The sequence below is a fragment of the Eschrichtius robustus genome, chromosome 6, assembly GCF_028021215.1.
Source record: "Eschrichtius robustus isolate mEscRob2 chromosome 6, mEscRob2.pri, whole genome shotgun sequence".
Classification (NCBI taxonomy): Eukaryota; Metazoa; Chordata; class Mammalia; order Artiodactyla; family Eschrichtiidae; genus Eschrichtius; species Eschrichtius robustus.
Window position 1 is genome coordinate 34,856,439 of NC_090829.1, and position 20,681 is coordinate 34,877,119.

Genomic DNA, 20,681 nt, shown 5'->3' on the forward strand with positions numbered 1-20,681 from the left:
GATTTAACTATATAACATGTCATGGAATCTAAATTTCTCGACCTCTTAGTGGGCTAGGGGAACTACTTTGCTTTGGTTAGATTTTTTAAGTTAGTAAGTTGAGCTGGTGTCCAGCTTTATAAGGCTCTGTTGCACAGCATTCATGAGGACGATTTTTGCCCTGTGGGTCTTCTTTAATGGATCAGCTTATTGATCTCATCTCGTTGAATTGAATGTGTGAGAGAATGAACAAAAACAGCCATCTCCATGATCCTATTCCTTAGGAAGACTTTTTTCCCAAAGGCCATGGGTATAGGAGTTTCAAAAGGAACCATAGGTAAAGTTGTAGGCTGTGAAAAGGAGCACAAAAGGTATACATCTGGTCAAATGCCATTTTCAAAGGGATAAAAGGAAGGTTAAACAGCAGCTGAGGTCTCTTCACTTCTACTGAAAATCCAGGGAGACCCCCCCCCCTCCAGTGGTGAAGCCCTTTGTGGGCGTTTGTTCCATTCCGTCTCATTCACAGTCCTATCTCTGTTTCACACCCTGCTTTCTACTTTCTTAGTGTGGATCTGTGTTTTCTAGCAGATGCCTGGTATTCAATGCGAAGTCCAGCTTGGCTGTATCTTCAACCTTTGTGCAATTAAGTTTAAACCTACGGTGCTTAATTAATTATGTGAGGGACAGGACAAGATACTGTGACAGCTGACTCCTGAGTGGGGAGCTGTAGGTGCATCATTTCATGCCGTGCATAGAGAAAGGACTGCGCTTCCAGATGTTTATGTGGCAAGGGTCTCTTCTCGACTCTCAGATGGGTTTTTAGAGGGCGCCATCCCAGTACGTCGCACAGTGTGTTGGATTCTGTGTGCGTCTGTCTTTCGCTCTGTCTGCTCCCTCATTGAAGGAAGGCTGTGGAGAGCAAGAGGCCCCATTTTACTCACTTGGCAGCGCCAGCCTGGCACAGGGCTCCTGCAAAGGCAGGGACTTGGTGAATGTCGTTTGAAGGAAGGAGGGGTGAGGAGCGCCTTAGAAGTTGATCTGCCCCGGGTCCCCATTAGCGGCATTGCTGATTCTGGCACTTTGGGCAAAGGGAAATCTCAGTAAGCTGGGTGTGGCATGGATTGTGAATTCGTGTTGATTGTCTCACCTCGTCCCTGGAGAAAATAGCTGTGTGTGTGTGAGCCTTGGACTTGATATCTAAATTTAATAATGGGTATGTCTAGGCCCGGGGTTTTCTTGTTCTTAGAGTTCCATTTTATGTGGAGTGAGCCTCGTCCCTGCTTTAGAGATGCAGTGCTTTCCGCCTCGTGATGGGAGGGAGCTCCTTGGCATGGCTCTTGGAAGCCCTGGGTAATGTCGTGCGGTTTTGATGGCATCTCAGAGTGGGTGGGACTGATTCAATTGAAGCCATTTCAAGAAGCGGCTCCTTTCAGCGAGGCAATAAGGACTGTCTTGCTCTGTCCTCTGGAGCCCCTGGGAGGGGCCGCCACGTCGAAGGGATGCCATTAGCATCCAGGCAGCATGCTGCAGGAGTGAAAGATTTCACCTGGACTTCTAGAAACTGGCTGCAGGGTGAGGCTGCCGCTAAAAGCGGCCACTCAAATGCCCGAGACGGTCCACGGCTGGGAGATGTGACTTGAAGGACTGCAGACAGCAGTTAGGGCCATGTGAAGATGTCATGGTAAGCCAAAGATGAGTCGGACATGTCTGGGTATGGCATGTGGAGACGCAAATGGGTCGTTCTAGGTTACTTTTGGCGAACTGCTCTTCCATCCTTAAGATATTGTGCAGCTTTCAGTTGCCTTTGTACTTTGGAAATTCTAGGTGAGCCTGAATTTTAAAAATCTTACCCAACGAAGAGATATCAAAGATTTAAGTGTTTGCTTGGGATTATCTGAAAGGAGGTTGTGCTTTACTTGTTCCTTATAAAACCACCCTGAAGCCTTTTGTCCTGTATTAGAGAGAGACAAAGGTTCTAAAAGCAAGACGGTGTCATCAGTTTTTACATAAACTGTGCATATTACTACTTGACTCACCAGCTCGACCAGGGCCCAGCCTCCTTTTCTTCTTTTAAGTAAGTCTGTCTTTCAGCAGACTGCAGTTTCCACCCTTCCTGCCGTCCCTCGTTATTTTGTGAGCACCTGCTAGGGAGCACCACTTCTTTGATCCCCGGCCGCCTGGCTTATACTCTGACTCTACCACTTAGCAGTTTTACTGTGAGCAGGCACTTAACAGTTCAGACTTCAGCTTTGTCCTCTGAAAAAAATTGGGAATAATAACGGTAATATTTGCAAGACGGTTGTAAAGATTAGACTAGATGGTACTCGCCAAATACAAAAAAGCACAGTACCTGGCATATATGTGATCCCCTATGCTATTTAGAACAAGATCCAATTACTGTCCTTGGGGAGTTTATGGCCCAGTCAGAGAAACAGACAAGTCCATAAAAGATCGGGGGTCAATGAGTAGTAGTGATTTATCTGAGGTCAGGGTTTACAGAGCTCCTGTTATGTGCAGGCAGTTGTGGAGATAAGGTGCCTGGCTTCAGGAGGCCTACAGCTGCCAGGCAGTGTGACAGAGCTGTGCAGAGGGGGGCGTGGGAACAGGATTATCAGGAATGGGATGGGGACGGGAGTGTGGGTTCACGCATCAGAGGCGGCCACCTGGAGGAGGTGAGGCTTGTGTTTTCAATACTGAGTAGATGTGTTGAATAAAAGAAGCCAGATACCAAAGTGGACAACATTACAGGATTCCATTTTCATAAAGTTCAAGATTGGCAAAACTTGTCTATGTGATGGAAATCAGAACAGCAGTTACCTTTGCAGGTTATTGATTGGAAAGGGACAAAAAAGGAACCTCCTGGCACGTCTGTGTCTTGATCTGTGGGCATGTGTACACGGTTGTACCTAAGTAAACACAGATCTATATACACTGAAGATTAGTGCAGTGTTTTATTTTATGTGTGTGTTCTTCAATAAAGCAATCAAATAGTGATGATGAGTGGACACAGCTCGGTAAAAACGGGGAAGGTCGTACTTGAGAGTGAGAAGAACAGATAGGAAAGGTGTGGAACAGCGTGTCGAGTTCCAGACTGTAAGAAGTCTGCTCTGTCTGGATGGAAGGATGGATACATGTCGGGGAGTGAAGATAGAGTGATGGTGAGAAGCATCTTTTAGGTGCAGGCCGTTGCGGGAGAAAAAAGAATTTTTTTTCTCCAAGTTTTTTTGTTTAAAGTACCAGGCATAAAGGCATCCCCTTTTCTTTTTTTTTTTTTTTTTTTTTTTTTACTTTTAAAAAAATTTTAGTTGATTTACAATGTAGTGCCAATCTCTGCTGTATAACAGAGTGACTCAGTTTTACACGTTTCCATTCTTTTATTACTATTCTTTTCCATTATGGTTTATCCCAGGAGATTGGATATAGTTCCCTGTGCTATACAGTAGGACCTGTTGTTTGTCCATTCCAAATATAATAGTTTGCATCTACCAACCCCAAATTCCCAATCCATCTCTCCCTTTTCCCCCTCCCCCTGGCAACCACAAGTCTGATCTCTGTATCTGTGAGTCTGTTTGTTTTAGAGATAGGTTCATTTGTGCCATATTTTAGATTCCACATATAAGTGATATCATATGGTATTTTGTTTTTCTCTTTCTGACTTACTTCACTTAGTATGATAATCTCTAGGTCCATCCATGTTGCTGCAAATAGCATTATTTCATTCTTTTTTATGGCTAATATTCCATTGTATATATGTACCACATCCTCTTTATCTATTCATCTGTCTGTCGATGGATATTTAGGTTGCTTTCGTGTCTTGGCTATTGTAAATAGTGCTGCAATGAACACTGGGGTGCGTGTATCTTTTAGAATTTGAGTTTTGTCCGGGTATATGCTCAGGAGTGGGATTGCTGGATGGTATGGTAGTTCAATTTTTAGTTTTCTGAGAAACCTCCATACTGTTCTCCATAGTGGCTGCACCAATTTATATTCCCACCAACAGTGTAGGAGGGTTCCCTTTTCTCCACACCCTCTCCAGCATTTATTTGTAGACTTTTTAATGATGGCCATTCTGATCCGGGTGAGGTGACCTCATTGTAGTTTTGATTTGCATTTCTCTAATAATTAGTGATGTTGAGTATCTTTTCATGTGCTTTTTGGCCATCTGTATGTCTTCTTCTTTGGAGAAATGTCTATTTAGATCCGCCCATTTTTTGATTGGGTTGTTTCTTTTTTGATATTGAGTTGCATGAGCTGTTTGTATATTTTGCAGATTAAGCCCTTGTTAGTTGCATCACTTGCAAATATTTTCTCCCATTCCATAGGTTGTCTTTTCGTTTTTTTTTTTTAATTCTCACTTTGTGTCTTTTTTAAAAATTATTAGCACCTTTAATTATTATTTATTTATTTATTTATTTTTTTGGCTGTGTTGGGTCTTTGTTTCCGCACGAGGGCTTCCTCCAGTTGCAGCAAGCGGGGGCCACTCTTCATCGCGGTGCGCGGGCCTCTCACTATCGTGGCCTCTCTTGTTGTGGAGCACAGACTCCAGACGCGCAGGCTCAGTATTTGTGGCTCACGGGCCTAGCTGCTCTGCGGCATGTGGGATCCTTCCAGACCAGGGCTCAAACCCGTGTCCCCTGCATTGGCAGGCAGACTCTCAACCACTGCGCCACCAGGAAAGCCCTCGTTTTTTTGTTTTTTCTGGTCTCCTTTGCTGTGCAAAAGCTTATAAGTTTGATTAGGTCCCATTTTTTTTTTTTTTTAATTCTTATTTCTATAAGGCCTCCCTTCTTAAGAAGGTAGAGTGGCATAGTAGCAACTGACCTTCGTTTGGGTCGCTTACCTCCGAACTTCTATGCAGTCTTCTCATCCCTTAAACAGGCTTTTGGGAAGCTTACAGGAAATAATGGATGTCAAGTGCTGTATCTGCCATGTGAATGCTTCTTAAAAGATTTTCAAGTGTGTATGTGTGTGTGGTTTATTTAATCACAGTGCTAAAATACTTGAATTTCCAAATCAAAAACCTGGTTACTATATTATGGAGTAATGCTTGCTCATCTGAAACTTTTGATCCTTTAGTTAAGTAATTATTCTGTTTCATGTAATTGTAGCTTAGTATTGTTTAAAAGCTTTTGGTTGTTTCTTACCTTAAAAAAATTTTTTTCCCTGTAATCATTAAATTATTTTAAGCATTTGAGAACAAAGAATTTCTATTTCACTAAGGCTCATATTTGGCAACATTTGTTGTATGAGGAACAGAACAACTTTAATTTAATGTCAGGTTTCTCATTTATTTGGAAATGGGTTGAGTGTGGGGGAAGGAGACGAGGGGAGGGAGTGGCGAGAGACTGATTTACTAGGATTTTTAAAAATGAAATTTACTTTTTTGAAATGTTAAACATCAGATTGTGAGCGTACGAAATATCTTTTTGTGATTATAATGTATTAGTGTAATCAGATATTTGTTAAATGTTAAAATGTTATATGAGAGATTCCACTTAATAACAAGCTAGATTCATTCAGAATCTTTTGACAATGACTCATTTGAGGCCTATTTGAGATTTCCCAGATGATCATTTTTATTTTTATTTTATTAATTGTTTTCATTTTTAAATAACTCTTACCCTGGCTTTGAAGGCCAGCCACTTACCTCTCTAGAGAATGTCTGCCCTGTTTTCAGGGAATGCCTTTGCATTCCAGAACATACTTCATTCTGTGTCTAAGCACCACTGAATCTCTCAACCGGATCTGCCCTCTGTGTTTAGGAGCGAGCGAGCCCGCTGGATAACTGCCCTGGGACACAGCAGCGGGAAGCAGCCTCCGGACCGAACCTGTAAGTACCTGGAGGGCTGTCTGCTCTGGAACGTGGAGGGCTCTGCCCCCTGCTGGTCGCTGGGTTATTAGTGGTTAACCTCCACAGTACCTGCTTTGTAAGTTTTCTCCAAGATTTCCTTCCTGCTGCCCCACCTCAGCTCTGGATGCTCCCTGCTTTGGAAGTCAAGGGGACTGAATTCAAAGTGCAGTTCTTTGCTGTGTAAACAAACATGGCAGATCACTGCATATCCTTTCTGAGCCTCTTAAATCATCTGCAAGTTAGGTGCATTATTATATACAACATGGGGTTATGATAGTGAGGGTTTAAGTTAAATTTACATTGAAAGCCCTGCTTATACTGTAAAGCTCTTAAATTTCTAGCTTGTTTATGGGCAACAGTAGCATGTTTAAACCTTCTCTATACTGACAGTGTGAATCTAAGCTGAAATGGATTTTTAACCTTAAGGTAAATTACTTTACCCTTCCTTTTGACTTTTTTTTTTTAATTAAAGTAATATTAAAAAATATATTTTATTCTTCTAGGGAACTAGGAACTGGTACAGTAAAGATGAGTGTCATATGCTAAGCATCTTGTTATGCTGCTCTGGATGATTCTAGCTGGAAGGTCAAATTCAAAGAATTAGGGCAGCAAAAGTGGATATTCTGGAGCACTCAAAAATCATAGTTTTAAGCTTAGAGTCAGAGCTAAAGTGACTGGTTTGAAAGTTCTCTGGAATCAAGTTTCATATTAAAAAAAACAAAGTAAAAACTCAGGCCAGCCAGTAGCAAGTCACTGAAGTAAAAATTGATTTGTTATGATCGAGAATTTGGGGGAAACTAAAATGTTTTCTAACTAACTTTTGCTTGGAGCTCCTTTTATTTCTAAACTTCTCTGGCAGCTTTTATGTGCTGTTGGGTGGGCTGGGGGAGCACCCTGGATGAGAGCCAGGAGAACTGGATAGATTTTGGATTTTATCCTCATGGCCTTGGCACATACCTGATCTATCTTGACTCAGTTTCCCCAATGCACAGTGACTGTTTTCTGCTCTATTGTGTGATGTATCTAATGACTTCTTATCAAGGCTATTTTTGAGGGGATTCATGTATCATAGAAGGCCTCTCTCGATTCTGAGCTTCTAAAATCCTAAAGCTCTTAGCCAAGTAAGAGAATTCCTGGGAAAGATTTTCTGCTTTTTAGGAGTCTACCTTGTTTCTATCTGTGCTGGCTCTGATTGCACAGAAAGACTAAGTGAATGCAGATTATTGATTTGTACCTGTTTTGTTTTCCCACTGCTACCGGAAGTTCATTATGTCCCCTTTCGCCCTCAGCACTGACCCAAGTGGAAATCATTAGATCATTTACTGCCAAGCAACCAGATGAACTCTCCCTGCAGGTGGCGGACGTGGTCCTCATTTATCAGTGTGTCAGCGATGGTGAGTGGGAGTGTTCTGATGGGGGCGCTGGTGGTCCAGTGTTCAGGGTCTCATTCTGTCATCAGTGCTCATATTCCCCATCCCTTTGGTTTCCTCATATGCACCTGCCTCTCCTTTATCTACACTTTATTGCTTCTAAATGTTTTTTTAATAGGATGCAGTCACATGGTTGTTATTCAAAAGGAACATGAAATGTTTTCCTTCCTTCCCAGTCCCCCAGTGACCTAGTTCTCTCTCCAGAGGTTCTTCCTTCCTCACTTAGAAAATAAAAGTCAGTTGGGAGACAAGATGGCAGAGTAGAAGGACTCTAAGCTCACCTCCTCTCACGAGCACACCAAAACCACAGCTAATTGCTGAACAACCATTGATTAAAAAAAAAAAAAAAGACTGGAACCTACCAAAAAAGATACTCTATATCCAAAGGCATGAAGAAGAAACTTAATGAGACGGTAGGAGGGGTGCGCTCATGATGTAATCAAATCCCATACCCCCCTAAGTGGGCGACCCACAAACTGGAGAACAATTATATCACAGGAGTTTTCCCACAGAAGTGAGAGTTCTGAGCCCCATGTCAGGCTCCCCAGCCTGGAGGTCTGGCATATATAGGAGGAGGAGCCCCCAGAGCATCTGGCTTTGAAAGCCAGTGGGGCTTGAGTGCAGGAACCCCATAGGAATGGGGGAAACAGAGACTTTACTCTTGGGAGGGCTCACACAAGGTCTTGTGTGCACCAGGACCCAGGGCAAAAGCAGGTCTGGCCCAGGCTCCTATGAAGTCACTACCTGTGGGTCTTGGAAGGGCTCCTTGGAAGTGGGGGTTGGCTTTGGCTCGCTGTGGGGACATAGACACTGGTGGCAGGCATACTGGGCTACATTCAACCACATGAACAATCCTGGTGGATGACATCTTGGCTCATTAGTACCAAGACCTGGCTCCACCCAACAGCCTGTAGGTTCCAGTAGTGGGACACCTCAGGCCAAACGACCAACAGGGCAGGAACACAGCCCCACCCATCAGCAGACAGGCCGCCTAAAGACTTCCTGAACCCACAGGGACCTCTAGACACACCCCATGACATGGCCCTGCCTCCAGAGGGCCAAGACCCAGCTCCCCCCTACCAGGGGCAGACACCAGAAGCAAGAAAGGTACAATCCAGCAGCCTGCAGAACCGAGTACACAAATGCAGATCAGAACTTACCCTGAGACCAGTTGGTCCCTGGCCCTTGGGTGATGAGAGGGGAGTGTACTGCTGAAACACACAGGACATCCCCTATAGAGGGCCACTTCTCCAGTGTTGAGAAACATAACTAACCTTCCTCATACGTAAAAATACAAATAGAAATTTAAACAAAGTGAGATGGCAGAGGAATATGTTCCAGAAGAAACAAGATAAAAGCCCAGAAAAACAACTTACCTGACGTGGAGATAGGCAGTCTACCTAAGAAAGAATTCCAAGTGATGATCGTAAAGATGATCCAAGAATGTGGGAAAAGAATGGATGCACAGAGCTAGAAGTTACAAGAAGTTTTTAACAAAGAGTTAGAAAAGATAAGAACAACCAAACAGAGTTGAAGAATACGGTAACTGAAATGAAAAGCGCACCTAGAAGGAATCAATAGCAGAATAAATGAGGCAGAAGAATTGATAAGTGAGCTGGAAGACAGAGTGGTAGAAATCACTGCCACAGAACAGAATAAAGAATGAAAAGAAATCAAGACAGTTCAAGAGACCTGGGACAACATCAAATGCACCAACATTCGCATTATAGGGGTCCCAGAAGAAGAGAGAAAGGTCCTGAGAAGATATTTTAAGAGATAATAGCTGAAAAATTCCCTAACACAAGAAAGGAAACAGTCACTCAAGTCCAGGAAGCACAGAGTGCCATACAGGATAAACCCAAGGAAGAAGACACCAAGACACACAGTAATCAAATTGACAAAAATGAAAGATATAAGAGAATCCCCGTAAGGTTATCAGCTGATTTTTCAGCAGAAACTCTGCAAACCAGAAGGGTGTGGCATGATATATTTAAAGTGATGGAAGGGAAAAACCTACAACCAAGAATACGCTACCCAGCAAGGTTCTCGTTTAGACTTGATGGAGAAGTCAAAAAAAGCTTTACAGACAGGCAAAAGCTAAGAGAATTAGCACCACCAAACCAGCTTTACAACAAATGCTAAAGGAACTGCTCAAGGCAGTAAAGAAAAGGCTACAACTAGAAATAAGAAAATTACAAGATGGGAAAGCTTACCGGTAAAGGCAAACGTACAGTAAAGGTAGGAAATCATCCACACAGAAATATGATATCTAAATCAGTAATCATGAGAGGAGGAGAGTACAAATGCAGGATATTTAGAATGCATTTGAAATTATTAAAGAGATCAGCAACTTAAAACAGTCATGTATATATATGGACTGCTATATCAAAACCTCATGTTAACCACAAACCAAAAATGTATAATAGATATATACACACAAAAAAGAAAAAGGAATCCAAACACAACACTAAAGATAGTCATCAAATCACAAGAGAACAAAAGAGAAAAGAAGGAAAAAGACCTACAAAAACAAATCCAAAGCAATTAACAAAATAGCAATAAGAACACACATATCATTACCTTAAACATAAATGGATTAAACGCTCCAACCAAAAGACATAGGCTGGCTGAATGGATACAAAAACAAGACCCATATACAGGCTGTCTACAAGAGACCCACTTCAGATCTAGAGACATGTACAGACTGAAAGTGAGGGGATGGAAAAGGGAATTCCATGCAAAAGGATTTCCAAATCAGAAGAAAGCCGGAGTAGCAATACTCATATCAGACAAAATGTACTTTAAAATAAAGACTGTTACAAAAGACAAAAAAGGACACTACATAATGATCAAGGGATCAATCCAAGAAGAAGATAGAACAATTGTAAATAGATATGCACTCAGCATAGGATCACCTCAATATATAAGGCAAATGCTAACAGCTGTAAAGGGAGAAATTGACAGTAACACTATAATAGTGGGGGACTCTAACAACCTCACATCAATGGACTGATCATTCAGACAGAAAATCAATAAGGAAACACACGCCTTATATGACACTCTAGACCACATCGACTTGATATTTATAGAGCATTCCATCTGAAAGCAGCAGAATACACATTCTTTTCAAGTGCACATGGAACATTCTCCAGGGTAGATCACATGCTGGGCCACAAAGCAAGCTTTGGTAAATTTTAAAAAATTGAAATCATATCAAGCATCTTTTCTGACCACAATGCTATGAGATTAGAAATCAACTACAAGAAAAAAACACCAACATGTGGAGGCTAAACAATATGCTACTAAACAACCAATGGATTTCTGAAGAAACCAGAGGAAATCAAAAAACACCTAAAGACAAATGAAAATGAAAACATGACGAGCCAACCCTATGGGATGCAGCAAAAGCAGTTCTAAGAGGAATTTATAGTGATACAAGCTTACCTCAGGAAACAAGAAAAATCTCAAATAACCTACCTAACCTCACACCTAAAGCAACTAGAGAAAGAACAAACAAAACCCAAAATTAGTAGAAGGAAAGAAATCATAAAGATCAGAGCAGAAATAAATAGAGACTAAGAAAACAATAGAAAAGGTCAATGAAGCTGAACGCTGGTTCTTTGAAAAGATAAACAGAATTGATAAACCTTTAGCCAGACTCATCAAGAAAAAAAGAGAGGGCCCAAATCAATAAAATTAGAAATTAAAAAGAAGTTATAGCTGACACCACAGAAATACAAAGGTCCATAAGAGACTACTACAAGCAACTATATGCAAATAAATTGGATAACCTAGAAGAAATGGACAAATTCTTAGAAAGGTACAATCTCCCAAGACTGGACGAGGAAGAAGTAGAAAACATGCACAGACCAATTACAAGTACTGAAATTGAATCTGTGTTTTAGAAACTCCCAATAAACAAAAGTCCAGGACCAGATGGCATCACAGGCGAATTCTACCAAACATCTAGTGAAGAGTTAACACCTATCCTTCTGAAACTATTCCAAAAAACTACAGAGGACAGAACACTTCCAAACTCACTCTGTGAGGCCATGATCATCCTGATACAAACCCTCAGCTAACATCATACTCAATGGTGAAAAGCTGAAAGTATTTCTTCTAAGATCAGGAACAAGGCAAGGATGTCCACTCTCACCACTTTTATTCAACACAGTTTTGGAAGTCCTAGCCACAGCAATCAGATGAAAAAGAAATAAAAGGAATCCAAATTGGAAAAGAAGAAGTAAAACTGTCACTGTTTGCAGATGACATGACACTGTAAATGACACTATAAATAGAAAATCCTAAAGATGCTACCAGAAAACTACTAGAGCTCATCAGTGAATTCAGTAAAGTCACAGGATACAAATTAATACACAGAAATCTGTTGCATTTCTATACACTAACAGCAAAAGATCAGAAAGAGAAATTAAGGAAAGAATCCCATTTACCATCGCATCAATAAGAATAAAATGCCTAGGAATAAACCTACCTAAGGAGACAAAATACCTGTACTCTGAAAACTATAAGACGCTGATAAAAGAAATTGAAAATGACACCAACAGATGGAAAGATATACCGTGTTCTTGGATTGGAAGAGTCAATGTTGTCAAAATGACTCTACGACCCAAGGCAATCTATAGATTCAACGCAATCTCTATCAAATTACCAATGGCATTTTTCACAGAACTAGAACAAAAAATTTTACAATTTGTGTGGAAACACAAAAGACCATGCATAGCCAAAGAAAAACAGAGCTGGAGAAATCAGGCTCCCTGACTTCAGACTATACTGTAAAGCTACAGTAATCAAAACAGTATGGTACTGGCACAAAAACAGCACATAGATCAATGTAACAGGTTAGAAAGCCCAGAAATAAACCCATGCACCTGTGACCACTTAATCTACAACAAAGGAAGCAAGAATACACAATGGAGAAAAGACAGTCTCTTCAATAAGTGGTGCTGGGAAAACTGGACCGCTACATGCAAAAGAATGAAATTAGAACATTCTCTAACACCACACACAAAAAGAAAGTCAAAATGGATTAAAGACCTAAATGTAAGACCAGATATGATAAAAACTACTAGAGGAAAACATAGGCAGAACACTGTGACATAAATAGTAGCAATATCTTTTTGGACCTCTTTCCTAGAGTAATGGAAATAAGAACAAAAATAAACAAATGGGACCTAATTAAACTTAAAAGTTTTTGCATAGCAAAGGAAACCATAAACAAAATGAAAAGACAACCTATGGAATGGGAGAAGATATTTTCAAATGATGCAACTGACAAGGGATTAATCTCTGAAATATTCAAACAGCTCTTACACCTCAGTATCAAAAATACAAACAACCCGGGCTTCCCTGGTGGCGCAGTGGTTGAGAATCTGCCTGCCAATGCAGGGGACACGGGTTCGAGCCCTGGTCTGGGAAGATCCCACATGCCATGGAGCAACTGGGCCCGTGAGCCACAATTACTGAGCCTGCGCGTCTGGAGCCTGTGCTCCGCAACGAGAGAGGCCGCGATGGTGAGAGGCCAGCGCACCGCGATGAAGAGTGGCCCCTGCTCGCCGCAACTAGAGAAAGCCCTCGCACAGAAACGAAGACTCAACACAGTCATAAATAAATAAATAAATAAATAAATAAATAAATAAATAAATAAAAGAACGTGAATTTCAAAAAAAAAAAAAAAAAACAACAAACAACCCAATCAAAAAATGGGCAGAATATCTAAATAGACATTTCTCCAAAGAAGATATACAGATTGGGCCAAAAAGCATATGAAAAGATACTCAACATCACTATTTATTAGAGAAATGCAAATCAAAACTACAGTGAGGTCACCTCACCCCGATCAGAATGGCCATCATTAAAAAGTCTACAGATAAATGCTGGAGAGGGTGTGGAGAAAAGGCAACCAACCCTCCTAACACTGTTGGTGGGAATATAAATTGGTGCAGCCACTATGGAGAACAAGTATGGAGGTTCCTTAAAAAACTAAAAATAGAGCTACCATACGATCCAGCAACCCCACTCCTGGGCATATATCTGGAGAAAACCACAATTCAAAAAGATACATGCACCCCAGTGTTCATGGCAGCACTATTTACAATAGCCAAGACATGGAAGCAACCTAAATGTCCAGTGACAGATGAATGGATAAAGAAGATGTGGTACATGTATACAATGGAATACTACTCAACCATAAAAACGAATGAAATAATGCCATTTACAGCAACATGGCTGTAGCTCAAGATTATCATACTAAGTGAAGTATAAGCCAGACAGAGAAAGAGAAATATATGATTTCACTTACATGTGGAATCTAAAAAAAGATAAATATGAACTTGTATACAAAACAGAAACAGACCCAAAGACATAGAAAACAAACTTACAGTTACCACAGGAGAAGGGTTGGGGGCAGGAGGGATAAATTAGGAGTTTGGGATTAACATATACACACTACTATATATAAAATAGATAACCAACAAAGACCTACTATATAGCATAGGGAATTATACTCAATGTTTTGTAAAAACCTGTAAGGGAAAAGAATCTGGAAAAGATATATATATATAACTGAAATGCTTTGCTGTACACCTGAAACTAACAGAACACTGTAAATCAAATATACTTCAATAAAAATAAAGTAAAAAATAAAAGTCATGTTCTTCCTACCCAAAACATCATCCCTTTCTGCAACTCAGCCCAAGCTCAATACTCTCCTAGACACCTCACTTCAGGGCCTCCGATCATGTTCTGCCTCTCATCATGATATGCCATTGATTCCCTCTTGAAACCTTCCCCCCTGTTCCACCTCTCTCTCACCTTGCATCATCCGTGGTACCCAACCTGGGGCAGGATACTGCCTCTGAAATTTGCCCATATCGTCCTCCCTCGGAGCTGAACAGTCAAGATTCATCCAAAATACCTGGTGCCCCATGAGGACTCTGCTCTTCTTTGCAGGCTGGTATGAAGGGGAAAGACTGCGAGATGGAGAAAGGGGCTGGTTTCCTATGGAATGTGCCAAGGAGATAACATGTCAAGCTACAATTGATAAGAATGTGGAGAGAATGGGACGTTTGCTGGGACTGGAGACCAACGTGTAGCCTCTCTGATGGTATTTTGTCACTGGGAGATTTGCACTACATCATGGTGGGCTGGTTGGTTCAAGGCCGGTTTTGATGTTAATTTTAACACAGCCTATTTAATTAAAAGAAAGGAAACACTTGCCTTTAAGCTTGCCAGGTGGTTCTGTTCTCCCAGGAGAACAGCTACTGGATAGTTAGTCCACGAAGCTCAGTTTGTGCACAGCAATCCTTTTGCAAACCTCCTTAGGTAAACAGAATGGCTGAGCAGTCCACTTCAGGGATCAGGCAGCCTCAGCTACTCCTAGTTGTATCATGTTCTGGCATAAGAAATATATATATATATGTAAGATGCTAAGATGCTGTATCCTGGTTTTCTCTATCCTCACTTAACCAAGGATGTATACTATCCCTCTTTAAACATCTCCTTCGTATGGTTCTTCCAGTATTAGCAAGGTTTTATGTCTTTAAGGAATACCCAGTTTTGTAAATATTGCTCCTGCCTCTTATATTTTAGATCTGATGCTAATGCTTTCTTGATTTCAAAAGGAACTGGTAGAGTTCTGAAGGTGAGCTCAGTTTTTCTAAACCTCTTCCCAGGAAAGGGAAATTGACACTTGAATTTTTTCCTCCTCTTTCCTCATTGGAAGGGGGAAGTAAGGCGCCTTACTTTAAAGATTTTTTTAAAAAATCCATCTCACCCAACTCCAGTCTTTGGTAAGTATATTCTAATAAAACGTAAGTTACTCTAACAACATAGAATTTAGGTGGTTCATATATGTGAGAAAATCCTGAATATAGGACAGGGGTCGTACTTTTTTAAAAATAGACCTACATGAGATGATAAACTGACGTGAGGCTGCTTTGCCTTCAATAATGTAAGGTTTTTGACTGTTCCTACTCCCATTTCCAAAAGGAAATTGGCTGAAACACATTTTAACAATCTCAAGGAAGATAAAATTGGACCTTAAAAGGTATCAAGAAGGCAACATGGTGTACCTAATTGCAACATAACATTTTGACCTTAATGGGAACTCATCTTATTTGCACTAAAGGCCTTGCTTGCTGGATTTGAAGTCTCTCGTAACTGCAGGTGTCTGTAGAACTTTATTTCTTCCACTAGTGCAAGGAGAGAGAAAAGTCATTGTAATAGTACGTTTCATAAAGAGGGAACTGGAGGGTTTGGAAGAGTGAGGGGAGGAGTGATTTTTTTTACTGGCAGCTACGTTCCCTCTCTACTCCATTCTCTTTTCATGGAGGGATAAAACCTGGCAAAGGGCACATCATTCAAGGACTCAGATCCATGTGTGACATGTCCCCAGCTACTGACTGCCAACCAGTTACTCAGTTGTGAGTAACTTTGCAGAAGCCCAGTGCGGGAGGGGTGTGCGCTCAGCCCACATGCTCTGTGTCCTGTCCCTGCAGCAGTGAGCCTGCGGGGGGCACCTGTGGCTGCCTCGCCTGTGGATTGCTCTCCTTTATCAATGCACACATTTCTGGGTATAAAGACATGCCAGGCCCCGAGCTCCTTGAGTTCTGGGCCAGTCTGTCAATGGAGAATAGCAGTGGACCCAGCAAGCAAGGTCTCGGGTTTGGTAAAACAAGAAATCTATCTCCTCTTTGATGTCACAGAATTTTTGGAGGAGAAGCTAACAAATTAAAATCTAATCTAATGGAATGTTTTCATTTAGGAAGGAAGGTAAATGTGTTGCTTGCAAAGAGACCATTTCGTATTATTTTTGCTAACACACTGTTGACGCTAAAAAGCAACTATACGAATCCTGTGAATTAATTTATCAGTAGAGATGGTGAACAGTTTTGGAAATATGTGCATCTTATAAATCGGAGCCTATTTAGCAAGCAGGTTAATACTGTTATTAGATAAAATGTTGTTTTATGGCAGGTATGAACTCATTCACAATGTTTCAGTTCAACCGTGAATTGTCGTTTTTACATGACACAGTATTGTTTTTCAAACTTAGTAGCTTCTCTGAATTGTACAATGACTTCATTCAGTGACCTGTGGAGAACAAAAAAATTCAATTTTGTCCCAATGAATTGCGACTGCTTATACACATTTGGCAAAATATGTGAGTTTATAAAGATTTTGTATATACTTGTTCTTTCGTGCTGATGTGATTTAATTTACTGTAGGATGTGTTCATTTAAGTACATAGTTTGCTGAATTTTGGGCCAAATCAGAGTTCTACTCAAAAGGTATCTGCAGCTAACATTGAAGGTGTCTGATCTTTCTTTGTTGGGTACATATGGGCCTTAGCTGCTCTAGAAGGCTGGGGCATTTTTAAGAACTGGGCCATCCTGTTTCTTCTTATAGTTTCCACAAAACTGCATGACTGAACAGCTTATCTCAAATAGTTTATAGCTTCCTAACTGCTGTTGACCCTTGGAGTATATACCTTATCATTCATTTTGGCCACTAAGTATCTGAACCTTTGTGCTTGGGACATTTCACCACCTTGTGAATCTTGGCGGAAGACAAAGAATGACTCTGTGTTATTTTCTTTTCCTGAATAAAATTTCCACAAACTTAGTGGCTTAAAACATTCCTGTATGGTCTCACAGTTCTGTAGTCAGAAGTCTAGGATGGCTTGGCTGGGTTCTCTGCTTAGAGTCTCACAAGGCTGAAATCAAAGTGTTCGCTTAACTGCTTTCCAGCTCATACCTGTTATTTGCAGAGTTCCATTCCTTGTGATTGTAGGACTGAGGCCCGTTTCCTTGCTGGCTGCTGGAGGGTGGGGAGATTGGAGGGTGCTCACAGCTTCCAGGGACTGGAATTCCTTGCCACGTGGCTCCTTGCATCTTCAAGGCAGCAGTGGCGTGTTCAGTCCTCCTCACACTTGGACTCTCTCTCATTACATCTTATGCTACCAGCTGGAGAAAACTCTGCTTTTAAAGAACTCATATAATTATATTAGACCCATAGAATAATTTCCCTTATGAACTCAAAATCAACTGATTTGAGACCTTAATTAGATCTGTAAAATTCCTTCACCATGCAGTGTAACCTAATCGTAGCTGCAACACCAAGGAAGCAGAGATCATGGGGATCATCTTAGAATTCTGTCTACAACACCCTCTATAAAACCTTAAAATGCTAGTTTTCCAGCATTCTTTGCAGCTAAAATACAGCTATGTGATAGGATACATAAATCAAAGGCACCTCTGTTGGATTTTCGCTCAAGGTAGTGACAAAAGAGGGGAGAGATGGGGAATATCATCTTTGGAAGTAGCAGGATGCATCCTCCTCTTTGGTCCCTCCTCCATCCCAAATTACTGCTGCATTTTCCTTGGACTCTGGAAAGCAGCAGAGAGGCAGTTGTTTGTTTGGTAGACTTGCAGTACTAAATAACACAAGTCAGAGTTGAACAACACAGGTCAGAGTTTAGTGCCTACCATAGTCTCCATTGTGGGTTTGGTCTCCAAAGGGCTTACTCTGGAGTGAGGAAGTAAACCTCAAGGACCTCGAGCTTCACTCTTCAGGCTTCTAGCATACCAAGGTCCTGACAGGAGGAAATAAAACCTTGCTCTGGAGAAAGCTATCATCACCTTAGTTCTCAATTATTTCCAAAAAACAAATTCTCAAATGAAAGGATCAGCAAAAAAAAAAAAAAAAAAGAAAAACAAAAACAAACCTCTGAGAGACAGCATCTGGATACAGGAAAAACAAAAACAAAAAAACTGACACATTCACAGGGACTCTAGATAGTAAAATCATCAGTAAAATACAATTGCTACGTTTATGGAGATAAAGCCAAACTTCAAAAAGCAATGTAGAACTAACAACCACAAGAAGTGACAGAGAAAAAACAACTAGAAATTATGGAACTGGATTTAACATCAGATTTGATAGTTAAAAGATTCTGGTGAACTGTAAGAGAGGCTAGAAGAAACCTACAAGGAAGCATGAAGAGGAGAGAGATGGAAAGTGCAGGATTTAACTGGAGTCTCAGAGGAGAGAGAGGGGAAGGAGAGGGAGCTTTGGCAAGGAAACTAGATCTTTATAACCTTGCTCTGACCAGTCACAGGATGCAGGCTGTGGCCTTGGGTGAGGCGAGGACAAGTCCTGCAGAGGGCTGGTGAGTGAAGGCTGTCATCTGGTGGCACTTCCAGCAGCTAAGGGAATACCATCAGTCCTGATGGAGGATCTGGGCAGAACATCACAACATTCACTACCTGTAGCTATGTCAGTATTAGATAAAACAAGTCTGTATGACTAGGGATAGAGCCTACATAATGATGAAAGTTTCATTTAACCAGGAAGATACAACAATTCTAAATATATATTCTTCCAACAATATGGTCTCAATATAATAAGACAAAAATGAGCAGAAATACAAGAGTTAAATCAAAAGACACAGAATGAGACTTTAACACACCTCTCTCATTTGATAGGAAAAATAAAAAATCAATGAAGGTGTAGAAGCTTTGGACAAGAATAACATAATAGGCTTATATAGGACACGCTGCAATTTCAGCATATACATTCTTTTCAAGCACATGTAGAATATTTACTTTTGACTACTTCCTGGGTCGTAAAACAAGTTTCAACAAATTTTAAAGGATTGACGTTATACAGAGTGAGGTCTCTGATTACAACATGATTAAGTTGGAAATCAATAACAAAAATTAAGAAATACCCATTTATATGGAAACTCTGACCTAAATTTAAGATGCAAAACTATAAAACTCCTAGAATACAGGAGAAAATCTAGGTAATCTTGGGTTTGGAGAGGACTTTTAAAATATAACACCAAAGACATGATCAGTGAAAGAAAAAACTGAGAAGCTGAACTTCATTAAAAGACAGGAGAATGAAAAGACAATCCACAGAGTTGGAGGAAATCTTGCAAAATATACCTGATAAAGGGTTGGCATCCAAAATATACAAAGAACTCTTAAAACTCAATAATTAGAAAACAAAACACCCAATTAAAAAATAGGCAAAAATCTAGAAAACTCACCAAAGATACACAGATGGAAAATAAGCATATGAGAAGATGCTCAAGATGAAACATCATTAGTGAACTGAAAAATTAAAATGAGATACCACTACACACCTATTAGAATGGCTATACAATCCAAAACCCTGACAACACCAAATACTGGTGAGGACACAGAGCAAGAGGAATTTGCACTGACTGCTGGTGGGAATGCAAAAACCACTGGGAAGAGTTTGGCAGTTTCTTAGAAAACTAAACACTTACCATATGATGCAGCAATCACACTCCTTGGTATTTACCTAAACGAGTTTAAAACTATGTCCACACAAAAGTCTACACACAAGTTTTTATATCAGGTTTATTCATCATGGCCAAAGTTGGAAGGAACCAAGATAATCTTCAATAGATGAATGGATAAACTGATACATCCAGACAATCGAATATTAACCAGCAATAAGCAAAATGAGCTATCCATGAAAAAACGTGAATGGATTTTAAATGCGTATCACTAAGAAAAAGTTGCCAATGTAAAAAGGCTATACACTGTATGACTCCAACTATATAACGTTATGGAAAAGGCAAAACTATGGAGACAGTAAAAAGATCAGTGGTTGCCAGGGGTTCAAGGAGAGGAAAGGAGGAATAGGTGGAGCACAGAGGACATTTTCAGGGCAGTGAAAGTATGCTGCATGGTTAAGTTATGGTGCATACCTGTCATTATATCAATACATTGATCAAAGTATACAACACAAAGAAGCTGATGTTGTAAACTATGGATTTTAGTTAATAATGTATTAATATTGGCTCATCCCTTGAACAAGCGTACCAAGATGTTAACAAGAGGGGAAACTAGGAGGGAGTAAAGGTGTATACGGGAATTCTGTACCTCTGCTCAGTTTTCCTGTAAACCTAAAACTGCTCTAAAAAAATACAGTCCGGTAATTAAGAAGTTCCTCTAACAAAGGAAGTGGCAGAAGTGAACTTGAAACATCAGGAACAAAGAAGGAACAACTGAACAGGTAAACATTTGGGTAAATATAATAGGCTATCCTTAAGGTTTTAAAATGTTAGTTGGCTGAAAGCTGTATTACATTGCCTGATACGGTTGGTTCTCAACGTATGTAAAGGAATTATTTGGGAAAACTAAATGGTGGTGTCTTTTTTAAAAAAATAAATTTATTGTATTTATTTATTTTTGGCTGCGTTGGGTCTTCATTGCTGCACAGGGGCTTTCTCTAGTTGCAGTGAGTGGGCTTCTCATTGCAGTGGCTTCTCTTGTTGTGGAGCACGGGCTCTAGGCACGTGGGCTTCAGTAGTTGTGGCATGCGGGCTCAGTAGTTGTGGTTCACAGGCTCTAGAGCGCAGGCTC

General features: G+C 40.5%; 1 protein-coding gene across 1 annotated transcript in view; it reads left to right on the forward strand.

The window, feature by feature from the left end:
- ARHGEF26 (Rho guanine nucleotide exchange factor 26) overlaps positions 1-16,878 on the forward strand; it is a 154,002-nt gene extending 137,124 nt beyond the window's left edge. The window contains exons 13-15 of the mRNA XM_068546121.1: positions 5,742-5,809; positions 7,120-7,224; positions 14,230-16,878. Of these exons, the coding sequence (XP_068402222.1) occupies positions 5,742-5,809; positions 7,120-7,224; positions 14,230-14,372 (316 nt within the window). The 3' untranslated portion in view covers positions 14,373-16,878. The remainder of the gene's footprint in view (positions 1-5,741; positions 5,810-7,119; positions 7,225-14,229) is intronic.
- The last annotated feature ends 3,803 nt before the right edge of the window (positions 16,879-20,681 follow it).